The sequence below is a fragment of the Myotis brandtii genome, unplaced genomic scaffold (assembly GCF_000412655.1).
Source record: "Myotis brandtii unplaced genomic scaffold, ASM41265v1 scaffold18, whole genome shotgun sequence".
In the NCBI taxonomy this organism is placed as follows: Eukaryota; Metazoa; Chordata; class Mammalia; order Chiroptera; family Vespertilionidae; genus Myotis; species Myotis brandtii.
Window position 1 is genome coordinate 1,533,443 of NW_005356674.1, and position 13,091 is coordinate 1,546,533.

At 57.1% G+C, this 13,091-nt stretch overlaps 1 protein-coding gene across 1 annotated transcript in view; it reads right to left on the bottom strand.

The window, feature by feature from the left end:
- ESYT3 (extended synaptotagmin-like protein 3) overlaps positions 1-13,091 on the bottom strand; it is a 51,940-nt gene that overhangs the window by 11,175 nt on the left and 27,674 nt on the right. Inside the window, exons 7-12 of the mRNA XM_014537595.1 lie at positions 9,219-9,308; positions 8,762-8,817; positions 4,796-4,916; positions 2,792-2,962; positions 2,045-2,127; positions 319-367 (exon numbers count right to left, since the gene is read on the bottom strand). Of these exons, the coding sequence (XP_014393081.1) occupies positions 319-367; positions 2,045-2,127; positions 2,792-2,962; positions 4,796-4,916; positions 8,762-8,817; positions 9,219-9,308 (570 nt within the window). The remainder of the gene's footprint in view (positions 1-318; positions 368-2,044; positions 2,128-2,791; positions 2,963-4,795; positions 4,917-8,761; positions 8,818-9,218; positions 9,309-13,091) is intronic.

Below are 13,091 nucleotides of genomic sequence, written 5' to 3' on the forward strand. Positions count from 1 at the left end.
CGCAGACTCTGGGCTGAGGGACTGGGACATGTGGGTTAGGAGGAAGTGCTACATTTGGGATGGAAAAACCCTCCTGCGCAGGCCCAGCCCTGCAGTGTGACCATCCCCCGCTGGAGGTCCTTGGTCGGGGCATTCCAGGGAAGCTTCTTCCCACCCAAGCCTTGGAGGTTCCCGGGACCCATCTGTGTGTCGCCCAGCACTTGCCCCTGGAGGACCAGTATGTGTGGCTCAGCATGGGAGGGGCCCATTTCATAGACCAGCTGGGCTGAAGCAACCTGCAAGGGCTGTCCACAGGGAGGGCCGCACGCACAACTCTACCTCATCCACCACTCTGTTGGTCATGACATCCCCAAGGCAGATCTGCAGGCTGGAATACACAGGGAGGGGTCAGCTCTGCACCCAGGAGGCAGCAGCGGACGGTGTGGCGGCCCACCCTGATTTAGGTTCAAATACCTGAGCGGGCCCTCAAGACCCAGGATCTTATTCATGCCAGGGAAGCAGTGGGAAGCCACGCTCAGCTCGAGGAGGAAGGACTGTCTTAGCCATCAGGGCTGCTCTGGGCATGCTGCCCCAGAGGCAGGTGGCTTCCACCCCAGAGGGGAATAAGCAGGTAATGCTGGACACATCGGCTCTGAATTATCAGTGATGGTGCTACTGGCATTCGAGTGGAATGGCTTTTCATTGTGCAAAACTGCCCATGCGTTGCAGGAATTCAGTTTCCCTGTCCCGTGCCCTCTAGGTAAATGCCATGGCTCCACTTCCCGCAGTCATTGTAACAACCCCAAATGCCTCCATTTCCAGAACTGCCCCCAATGCCTTCCACAGGATCAGTTGGCATGTGTGTGCAAAGAGGTGACACCCACATTCTCAGCGTGCCTCCCACCTACCCTGACTCAAGCCAGGGGGGAAATTAATTGCATGTAACTGTTAGAAGTGTGTTTGAGCTCCAAACACACTTGAAATCAGTTACACAAAATATGAATCACAAGCCACACTTCAAACCTGCAATATTATGAAAATTACTAAGATGAGAAAAAAAGATCAACATTTGCTTGCGCGCTGGTTCTTAGGCTGTCAGGTTGTGCCCCTCCCACTTCGTTTTGTTCATTCTTTCTAAAATTCTGTGTTCACGGGAACAGGCTAAACAACACGGGAGTATGAAGCTTTGTGTAAAATTCGTTTCAGCCTCCCAGTCCCAGCCCTCGGAGACGAGCAGTGTGAGCAGCCTGCTGTGTACATGAGCAACATTTGCTTGCGCGCTGGTTCTTAGGCTATCAGGTTGTGCCCCTCCCACTTCGTTTTGTTCATTCTTTCTAAAATTCTGTGTTCACGGGAACAGGCTAAACAACACGGGAGTATGAAGCTTTGTGTAAAATTCGTTTCAGCCTCCCAGTCCCAGCCCTCGGAGACGAGCAGTGTGAGCAGCCTGCTGTGTACATGAACATGTACGAACGCACACACACACAAGGGTCCCCCTGGGAAGGTGAATCGAACTGCAGGGTCACTCCCACCTGCCCCTCTGCCAACTACATAACGGACGTCCTCCAGGTCCATACGCAGATCCTGCTTAGTGTTTAAAGCTGCAGAATGTCCTCTAGTTTGGCGACGGCAAATTTACTCAAACACTCAGCCAGTGTCCTCTGAGGCTGGACACACTGTGTCAGGCTCTTGCTTTGCCACCTCAGTTCTCCAATAAACACTTCCGGTCAATGCTTTCATAGGACCTGGAAGCGGGCAGTTGGGATAGGCAGCCCCAGCCTGGCCGTGGCAGTCTTCACACACCCTGAGTTTCTGTGTGCTGCCCCCTGAGTGAGTAGCCAGGTTTCCCCGACACTGGGGACCTGCCATCCGTGTCAGCTTTGCCCCTGCCCCTGCCCCAATGGGGACCCTGGGTACATTATTAAGAGATCAGAAAGCGGGCCTGCGGCACATAAACCGTGGGTCCTCTCTATCCCTTGGGCCCAGAGTCCAGGGTGGGACACTCGGGAGGCATGGAGGAGGGGGGTGTGGACGGCCCAGCGCCCAGGCCCAGCTCAGCCCTCACCTGCCCAGGAAGTCGTCCCTGTCAGGATCCTCGTCATACAGGTCCACCTCCAGGTCCTGGCCAGGGACTTCGTACACTAAGAACTGGAAGGAAAGAGGGGACGCGACCCGCAGGCCACGGCAGCGGGTGAAGCAGACTCACCCGTGACCCCTGGGAGCCAGGTTCAGCTCCACAGCTGCCAGCTGGAGCCCGGGCAGGCGCCGGCCTTCTCAGTGCCCGGGAAGCCCTCCTGTGAGAGGCCCTCCCCAGTAGGTGGGGGCAGGTGGGGAGAGGAGAGGCGACTGCAACCCATGGGGGTGCACAGGGCACAGCAGCTGCAGGTGTGCTTGGCAGGCTTTGCAGCCTCCAGGGCACTTCACAGGCCGTGGGGCCTCCTTCAGGGAGTAGGGGGTGTGGTTAAGCTCAAGGGAGAACTTCAGCCCCTGGTGTCTGGCTCTGGCTGAGAGGAAGGGGCAGGACTGCCTTGAGGTTTTCTCTTTGATTTGAAAGCCTCCAACACAGCTGACGGGGCGGGGGGGGGACGGACAGGAAGCGTATCTATAAGCTGTCCCTCCGGGGCCACCGCAGCCCACCTCTGGGAGCACGGGGGGTTTGGGAAGAGGGATACGCAGCCCATCCTGCCCGCCCCCAAGGCCCACTCCTTTGGCCAGTGTTGCCCCACAGGCAGGTGAGGCCCATGAGGGCAAGGGGCCGCCTGTCCCCAGCACGACCCAGAGTGGAGCCAGTTGTGGCCGAGGAGCCCCTCACCTCAAACACCTCGTTCCAGGTGGGGTTCAGGTTCTTGTAGACGGTCTTGCTGCGGAAGTGCTGCAGGCCGATGCTCACCTTGGCGTAGGGGTCTGACTTGCCTCGGATCCCCAGGAAGTGGTCCATCTGGGCCAGCTTCTCCGCCTCCAGCAAGTGGACTCTGATCACCCCCTGGAAATGCCCAGCGCAGGGATCACCGCTGCTTCCTGGGCAGTACCAGCCCTCGAGGCCCACACTATCAGGCCAAAGCCTCAGACACCACCCAGCCCACCCCACCCTCTCCTGGGTCTGGATGGGGAGACGGCAGCCTCCTGGCCAAGGCCATGCAGCACGTGATGGCAGGGCCCAGAGCTCTGTCCACTGCACCTCAGTGCCACGCCCACACTCCTGGCCTTCCCACTCTGCCCTGGGAATGGCTTCCACGGCAGCCATTTCAGCTCTGCCAACAACCAGGGCAAACCAAGCCCCTGAGGTTTCCTGTCTGTAACCGGCAAGCAGACTGACCTCCAGTGTCATTTCTGCCCAGTGCCCAGGTGTATACAGCCCGTGGGCACTGCTTGCTGCTGGCAGTGGGTCCCTGCCTCCTAGAAGCCCAGCCCTGTCTCACCCGACCCCCCTCCCCGAACCATGTCTTAAGGCAGAACAGAGCCAAGGCCTGGGAAGAGTAGCCTTCCTGCCTGGAACTATTTCTTTTTAAATATAAGTACGTATGTCTTTTCCCTTGGACCCAGCCATCCCACTTTCTAGCCCTAAAGCCGTACTGTAAGAAGGTCCTGACAGCCTGTTTGTCCCAGCAAAACACATGACGCAACTGTGTGTCAGTGGAGAACCGGTGAAATAGGTGCCGCACGCCCGGACGTGGAGCAACCGGTGGCCCCAGAATGAGGGCTCCATCCACGCAGTCAGGGAGAGATCCCAGGACACGGCCTGACGCAGCAAGACAGGGGAAGTGCTATGCGGCCGTCCGCCGAGGAACGGGGGACCTGAGGACAGATACGCACACACCAACACGGGGGCGTATCTGCCTCTTAGAAAACAAACAGTGAGAAATCGGGGGGAGAGGGGGATCACTGCTTTCAGGGAGAAGGGGCAGAATAGGTGGAGGGACAAGGGCTAGAAGCCCGACTCCTTAAACTATAACTTGGTCTTTATATTGCACGTTGGAAGCATGCACACGTTTTTATATGATTGTAAAGTTAAGGTAAAAATTAAACCCTAAAAATAGCAAATGGAGTGAAACAAATCAATATAAACATTCGTGGGCAGCTGGTGTCCCACACACACAGAGGCACGGTTCCCGGTGAGTCTAAGTCGCGGCCGCTTGACAGCACCGCTGGCGTGGGACACCCGAGGAGTGTGAGTGGCTGTGGCGCAGGTGGTGGCGTCGCATTGTCAGTCTGAGCCTCACCTGGTGGGATGGAGCCACACTCCCCGTGGGAAGGCCGACAGGAGCCGGTCCCTCACCCTCATGGCCTGAGGAGGCTGATACCCCGCCTGGAGCTGATGGTGAAGTGGCACTTTCCCCTTTCCTGGGGCCCCAGCTCCCAGCCCTGAGGGCTCAGGGCCGCAGCCAGGGCCCCTTCTGTCGGGAGCCCCACGGCTGTCCTCAGGGGCCTCCCTAGCTGGGCCCAGGATAGAGGGGGCAGTGGGGCTGAGCACCCAAGGAAGCCCCCGCTTGGCTCCGCCATTCTCCTTCCCAGTAGACCCCAAGGATGGAGTCGGAGCCTCATGTCCCTGAAGGAGGCTGGGAGCTCCTGGAGGCTCCTGGGGCCGGGCTGACTGCCCAGTCCCCAACCCGGGCCGCACGGTACCAGGATCCGGGAAGGAAGCCGCCTGGGCTTCGCCCGACCCTGGATGGGTGACTGGACAAGTCAATCCCGAGACTCAGTCTTCGCCCTATAACCTGGAGGTGCCACTCGCCCCCCACCCCCGTGAGAATGCATTCCCCTCCAGCCATCTATCCCCAGCTCTGGGCCCTGGGCCCTGGCTGGTGCAGGTACTCACGCAGGGCAGAGGGAAGCGCAGGTTGGTCACATCCAAGCCCTTCTTCACGGGCACAGTCACGCGGTTGGGCAGCACCAGGTGGGCGGCGATGAGGTCCTCCAGCAGGCTGTCTGACATCTCACTGGGACAGTGGGCACGACCAGCTGTGAGAGGTGGCACTGCCTCCCCCAGGCCGCCTGTCCCTCCACCCATCCCCGGAGCTGGCACAGGAGCAGAGCGCCAGGGTGGGCCCTGCCCGGGAGTGTGCAGCCTGAGCCCGGCCTGCCGCCCCAGCATGGTAGCTAAGAGTGCCGACCCGACGCCGTGTTAGCATCACAGGGGCGTGTGACCGTGGGGAACCTGCTAACCGCTCTGGGCCTGAGTTTCCTCATCCCTGACCCGAGGATAATTACACCTGCCCCTTAGCATTTTACGAGGATGACTTACATGTGTGAAGGGCTGAGGACAGTGCCTGGTGCCCAGTAAATGCTGGGTGAGTGGTGGCTACCTTAGCCCTCTGGTCCCTGACATCACATCCACATTCTCTTCCTCTGCTGGCTGACTCCATCCCCCAGAGAGGGAGCAGGGACAGTCCCTAGAAGAGGATTCCTCCCCGCAGGTGGGGGGCAGCTGCCCACGCCTGGCGAGCCAGCGGTGCATGCCCTGGCCGGCCCAGCTGGCCCTCCCTGCAGGGGCTGTGTCCACACAGGGCTGGAGCCCTGCGGCTCTGGGTGCAGCACCCTCCCTGCCAGCCCCAGGAAGGAGGGATTTCCCAGACCAGCTCCTCCTCACTGGTGCCCCTTTAAGCACCGCCCGCTCCCAGCCTGTGCTTGTGGCCATGGTGGGGGCGGCCTCATGGGCTTCTCTCCACACACTTCTCCTCACTCATGTGTGTCCACACCCACTCGGCCACCACCACACACACCTGTGTTCTCCCAGGGACCCCAAGATAGAGGAACTGGGCTCCACTTTTACTGAGGAAGAGCCCAGAGAGGTGACGTAATTTGTCTAAAGTCACAGTTGCTACCCAACAGCGCCAGGAGCCTCAGTCCACACGCCTCCTCTAGGACATCCCATCTGATCAGAGCCACTCTCCCTGCTCTCCCACACTGTGTGTGTGTACACATACGTGATGTGTGTGTGTACACATATGTGATGTGTGTGTACACATACGTGATGTGTGTGTGTACACATATGTGATGTGTGTGTACACATACGTGATGTGTGTGTGTACACATATGTGATGTGTGTGTACACATACGTGATGTGTGTGTGTACACATATGTGATGTGTGTGTACACATACGTGATGTGTGTGTGTACACATATGTGATGTGTGTGTACACATACGTGATGTGTGTGTGTACACATATGTGATGTGTGTGTACACATACGTGATGTGTGTGTGTACACATATGTGATGTGTGTGTACACATACGTGATGTGTGTGTGTACACATATGTGATGTGTGTGTACACATACGTGATGTGTGTGTGTACACATATGTGATGTGTGTGTACACATACGTGATGTGTGTGTGTACACATATGTGATGTGTGTGTACACATACGTGATGTGTGTGTGTACACATATGTGATGTGTGTGTACACATACGTGATGTGTGTGTGTACACATATGTGATGTGTGTGTACACATACGTGATGTGTGTGTGTACACATATGTGATGTGTGTGTACACATACGTGATGTGTGTGTGTACACATATGTGATGTGTGTGTACACATACGTGATGTGTGTGTGTACACATATGTGATGTGTGTGTACACATACGTGATGTGTGTGTGTACACATATGTGATGTGTGTGTACACATACGTGATGTGTGTGTGTACACATATGTGATGTGTGTGTACACATACGTGATGTGTGTGTGTACACATATGTGATGTGTGTGTACACATACGTGATGTGTGTGTGTACACATATGTGATGTGTGTGTACACATACGTGATGTGTGTGTGTACACATATGTGATGTGTGTGTACACATACGTGATGTGTGTGTGTACACATATGTGATGTGTGTGTACACATACGTGATGTGTGTGTGTACACATATGTGATGTGTGTGTACACATACGTGATGTGTGTGTGTACACATATGTGATGTGTGTGTACACATACGTGATGTGTGTGTGTACACATATGTGATGTGTGTGTACACATACGTGATGTGTGTGTGTACACATATGTGATGTGTGTGTACACATACGTGATGTGTGTGTGTACACATATGTGATGTGTGTGTACACATACGTGATGTGTGTGTGTACACATATGTGATGTGTGTGTACACATACGTGATGTGTGTGTGTACACATATGTGATGTGTGTGTACACATACGTGATGTGTGTGTGTACACATATGTGATGTGTGTGTACACATACGTGATGTGTGTGTGTACACATATGTGATGTGTGTGTACACATACGTGATGTGTGTGTGTACACATATGTGATGTGTGTGTACACATACGTGATGTGTGTGTGTACACATATGTGATGTGTGTGTACACATACGTGATGTGTGTGTGTACACATATGTGATGTGTGTGTACACATACGTGATGTGTGTGTGTACACATATGTGATGTGTGTGTACACATACGTGATGTGTGTGTGTACACATATGTGATGTGTGTGTACACATACGTGATGTGTGTGTGTACACATATGTGATGTGTGTGTACACATACGTGATGTGTGTGTGTACACATATGTGATGTGTGTGTACACATACGTGATGTGTGTGTGTACACATATGTGATGTGTGTGTACACATACGTGATGTGTGTGTGTACACATATGTGATGTGTGTGTACACATACGTGATGTGTGTGTGTACACATATGTGATGTGTGTGTACACATACGTGATGTGTGTGTGTACACATATGTGATGTGTGTGTACACATACGTGATGTGTGTGTGTACACATATGTGATGTGTGTGTACACATACGTGATGTGTGTGTGTACACATATGTGATGTGTGTGTACACATACGTGATGTGTGTGTGTACACATATGTGATGTGTGCTGTGTCCACACAGGGCTGGAGCCCTGCGGCTCTGGGTGCAGCACCCTCCCTGCCAGCCCCAGGAAGGAGGGATTTCCCAGACCAGCTCCTCCTCACTGGTGCCCCTTTAAGCACCGCCCGCTCCCAGCCTGTGCTTGTGGCCATGGTGAGGGCGGCCTCATGGGCTTCTCTCCACACACTTCTCCTCACTCATGTGTGTCCACACCCACTCGGCCACCACCACACACACCTGTGTTCTCCCAGGGACCCCAAGATAGAGGAACTGGGCTCCACTTTTACTGAGGAAGAGCCCAGAGAGGTGACGTAATTTGTCTAAAGTCACAGTTGCTACCCAACAGCGCCAGGAGCCTCAGTCCACACGCCTCCTCTAGGACATCCCATCTGATCAGAGCCACTCTCCCTGCTCTCCCACACGTGTGTGTGTGTACACATACGTGATGTGTGTGTGTACACATACGTGATGTGTGTGTGTGTACACATACGTGATGTGTGTGTGTGTGTGTACACATATGTGGTGTGTGTGTGTGTGTTCTGAGCACAGAGCCTGCCCGCAGAGGCCAAACAATGCTGTCAGCCTCCCACTCCCACACCCTGTTTCCCCCAGAGGGAGGGGGGCTCGGTGCCTGCCCCACTCCTCACAGGGAGCAGGGAGGGAGGGCAACCACTGTGCGCCCGGCACTGACCACAGCCCAGGCCCCCCTGGACACATACGTGATGTGTGTGTGTGTGTTCTGAGCACAGAGCCTGCCCGCAGAGGCCAAACAATGCTGTCAGCCTCCCACTCCCACACCCTGTTTCCCCCAGAGGGAGGGGGGCTCGGTGCCTGCCCCACTCCTCACAGGGAGCAGGGAGGGAGGGCAACCACTGTGCGCCCGGCACTGACCACAGCCCAGGCCCCCCTGGCTCTGCGGGGGGCTCTCGAAGGCACTCACTTGATTCCCGGCGCGTCCAGCAGGTTGGTCAGGCCTGTCCAGTTGATCTGCAGGTGCTGCGGGCAGAGGGGCTGCTAGTCTGGAAGGAGCCAGAAGCCCAGGACCGAGAGCCCTCTGCCCAGCGCCCACACCCACCACATGGAGAACCCAGCCTGCTGAGGGCGCCCGCTCGGGATGGGCAGGCTGTCGGGCCTGCTGCCTCCTGCCAGGATCACGCAGGCGTGGCCAGGGCACGTGGGCCCTGAGTGGCCCTACAGCTTCCCCGAGCTGCTGCTGGTCTGGGGGAGAACGGAGTCGGGTACCTCAGGCTGCCTTAGACCTCACGGGACGGGCATGTGGAGTGCCCGGGCCTAGGCGGGCTTAGGCATCTCCGTTTGTGGTTCAAGCCCAGCGCCTGGGGCCCGGCAGGCACGAGCTCCTGCCCAGGGAGGGGCAGGCCTGCCTCCCGGGGGCTCACCGGCTTCTGAAGGAAGAACACAGTCACGGCTCCCACGAAGGGCTTGTCCACCAGGAGGGGGTCCAGGATGACCCGCAGCGTGCCCTGCAACTGGATGGCACCGAGGGCTCCATGAGGGACTGCCTCCCTTCTTCCCACACCTGCTGTCTCACTGATGCCCATGCCACACACAAATGCCCAGGGCACGCACCGCTGGCTCGCCGGGCGTGGGCAGCTGCCCCCCACCTACGGGGAGTGTGGTCACTGCAGGGACCACGCTCAGAAACAGAAACCTGCCACCTTTGGCCAGCTCCCCAGGGGCCATGAGCTGGCCCCCACTGCCTTCCGGGGGGCGCTGGGCTGAGGGCCTGCAGCCTTGCCCCATTCTCCGCTCCTCGCCGCCTCCTCCTCGATCTGCCCGTTTGCAAGCACGGGGTCTGCATCACCCCATCCACAGAACCTGTCTTCCCTGAGCCACGGACGTCTCTCTGGGGGGACTTTACAGACAGAGACAGGCATGGGCTGAGGGGCTCTGGGCCGAGCCGCAGGTTGGGGGCCCAGCAGTCACTTCCTGGCCGTGTGACCTTGGGCACGGAATCCCTCAATCGTGACCTGCCTGTTTGGTGTCACCACCCCCTTTTGCAGCCTGCTCCAGTATAAGCCTGTTTTTCCCTGCCCTGACCCCCACCCCCACCCCAGGGACAGGAGTGGGGGCAGTACCATCCGGCCCCACTCACCTGGATCCCGTTCACACCAGCCTGGATCTTCTGCAGCTCCACGCTGATCTCGCAGTCCCCGATGTAGCTGAAAGGGGAGGGAGAAGGAAGGTCGGGAAGAGGGGCAGGCCCACTCTCAGAGACGTGGGAAACTTGCCCAGTGCCACCCAGCCCGAGCCCCGCCTCACCCAGATAGGGTCACCCTCACCGCCCCGGCTTTTCTCGGCTCTGCACAGACACTGACCCAGGCCCCTGCACCCAGGAGTCCCATGCACATCCCCACCTGTGCCCGCGATGACCATGACTGAGTATCACCTTGTCCCACGACCCCATGGATGTGAAGGAGGGGCTCTTGGCGAACACAGGGCCCAGCCCTCTGCCTCGGCTATGCTCCGCCCCCCTTCCCAGGTCTCTTCCCCATAGACAGAGCAGCCACACTGCCTACATCCAGCCATCACCCAGGCGGTTGCCGGGGGTGGTAGAGGGAAAACACAATGTCCTCAGGAGCCGAGTCCTGCTGGTGGCTCCTGCCAAGTGATGGGCACAGGGAGCTCAGAATGAGTGCCTCAGAGGCTAAGGGTCCGGAGACACTGTGAAAGGACTCGTGACTAAGGGGAGCGAGGCGGTGGCCATCAAATATCTGCAGGGCACAGGCAGGGGAGCTAGTATCCCCTGGAAGGTCGGGGTAAGGCCTGGGGACTCCGGGAGCTGCCCAGGAAGCTGGGTGGGGAAGCCCGATGACCCTGACAGGCCCTAACTGTGCACACCAGGCTCTGTAGCAGTGCCTGGGGCCAGACCCCAAAGCTGTCACCATCCCAACACACTTGAGAACAGCCCCCCACTGGGGAAGGGCATTCCCAGAGCTGACCCTGTCTTCCCAATGTGCCCTCAGTGCAGCCTCTGGGATAAGGACACTGAAAAGGAACGGCTACATTCTGGAACCTCAGGAGTTGATCCTGGTTCTTTTAAAACACAATTTCAATCTCACCACCTCCGGGAAGACTTCCTGGATTCAATCTCCCTTCTCACCAACTCAAGCCTATTACAAACCTCATTCAAACACGGTGCCCTTGCCCCACCCACTCAGCTAGTCGCTCGTGTGTCTTTGCATCCTTTTGTTTTCCGAGGAGCCACAGGGCCCAGCTCTCCTGCTGGCGTCTCACAGCCTGTGCGGAGCACCCTGGGACTCACCCCACGTCCCAGCATCTTGTCACCTGTGCTCCCTCTTGCTACATCCTCTCTGAGGCAGCTGCTCTGACCCTTGAGGTCAGACCTGGCCCTCGCCTCTAGGAAAGCTCAGCTCCTGGGCCTTGGTACCCAGAACATGCCTAGTGCCTGGTCTGATGGAGAAGCCGGGCCTGGGCTGAGGGGTCAGATGGTGGTGGCTCCCCCGGACCATCCCTTCTGCTGAAACTCTTCCCCATCCCCGGCTCCAGCCCAGGGCAGTTGGGGGTATATCTGCTCTGAGGGGCAAATGAGAGTGTCTATATGCTACCCCATCTTCACACTGCTGTTCCCACAGAATGTGCCCCGGACCCACCCCTGCCCCCAGGCAAGAGGCTCACCAGATCTGCAGGTCCAAGACCACCTGCCTCCGGTTGTGCTTGCTGGTGTGCGCCTGGACCCCGTTGACCCTGGGGCACTGGAAGAGAGGCCGGCGTGGGGTCAGCAGAGGTCTTGCAGCAGCGAGGCTCCCCTCCCGGTACTGGGTTTTGCCCAAAATAATCAACATGCCCACTGCTCTCCTGAGGCATAAACACAGAAACCCACCCATGGTCCCATCTGCCGTGGTCACCCTGATACTTCCCTCCCTAGAATGTGCACCCTTATTTCTCTCTCTCCTCCACAGATATTTACTGAGCACCTGCGCTGCACCAGGCCCTGGCCTGGGAGCAGGTGAAAAGTAAGGTGGCCAGGCCTGTCCTCACAGCCCAGCAGAGGAGACGGTGGTGGTGGTGGTGGTGGTGGTGGTGGTGATGTGGGGAGGGAGGTGAGGTGCAGCCTGTGCTGTCACGTGGCCATCTGCTGGGGACTTGAGCACCTCCCAACCCAGCTTGGGGTGGGCAGAGGTTAGAGAAGGCTTCCTGGAGGTGGCATTTAAGCAGTTCGGGCAGAAGATGAGGAATTAGCCCCTAAGGGCAAAGGAAGATGCAGGGTCCACGGCTAAGTGATCTGACCCTCATCGGAATGTAAGAGCCCCACGTCAGGACCACAGTCCCCAGGCTCTGGGCCAAGGGCTGAGCTCCTAGATCACCTTTCTTCCCCCTCTGCCCACTCTCCTCCTCCTGTCAGTGGCACTGGAGGAGGGCCTGGTTATTATTTAGCAAGAATCAAAAATAGGAGAACCAAGATGGCAGCACAGGTAAACACCTGTACTTGCTGCCTCTCACAATCACATCAAAATTACAACTAAAAGACGGAACAACTATCATCCAGAACCACGGGAAGGCTGGCTGAGTGGAAGTACTACAACTAGAGAGGTAAAGAAGAAAGCGCATTGAGACTGGTAGGAGGTGCAGAGGTGTGGAATGGGCAGGCACCCGGGTGCATTGCTTTTTTAATCAGGAGAGAGATAGAAGCTCCCGCTTGCTCTGAACTCTTGTTCTGGGTGAGACTCTGGGGGACCCAGACACATATGGGGAGAAACTGGACTGTCTTGCATCAGGGCAGGAATGCGAGGGCGGCTTTCTTACAGATGGAGGTGCTCACAGCAGTCATTGTTCCTGCGCTGGGACCTCTCCGGTGCAGGGCTGACTGGCAGCCATTTGCTCCGCCCTGGTGATTCCCTGAGACCCTGCCCCACCCAATTTACAACCCCACCCAAGCTGTGCACAGTGGCTTTTGCATATGAATGGCCTGTCCTTTATCAGCCTAAAACCTGTCCAACAGGCAGCAGCAGGATCAGGGAGCCCCAAAGCTATTAAAAGAAGGCCCAAGGCCGGCAGCATCAGCCTGCCTTGCTTCACAGCTGGGCCTTGTCTGGGCACTTCCAAACCCAATACAAAGAGGAGGAATCTGCAGATCTCTCTGTAGCTCCTACTGGGAGGCCCCAGGCAGTGGCTGACTTTGCACCTCCCTGGGGACCCAAGAGCCAGTGTACCCAGTGGTCAGTGTGAGACGAGACCAGATTACAACTCTACACATCCATAAGCAACACACTCAAGGGACAGACTCAGTG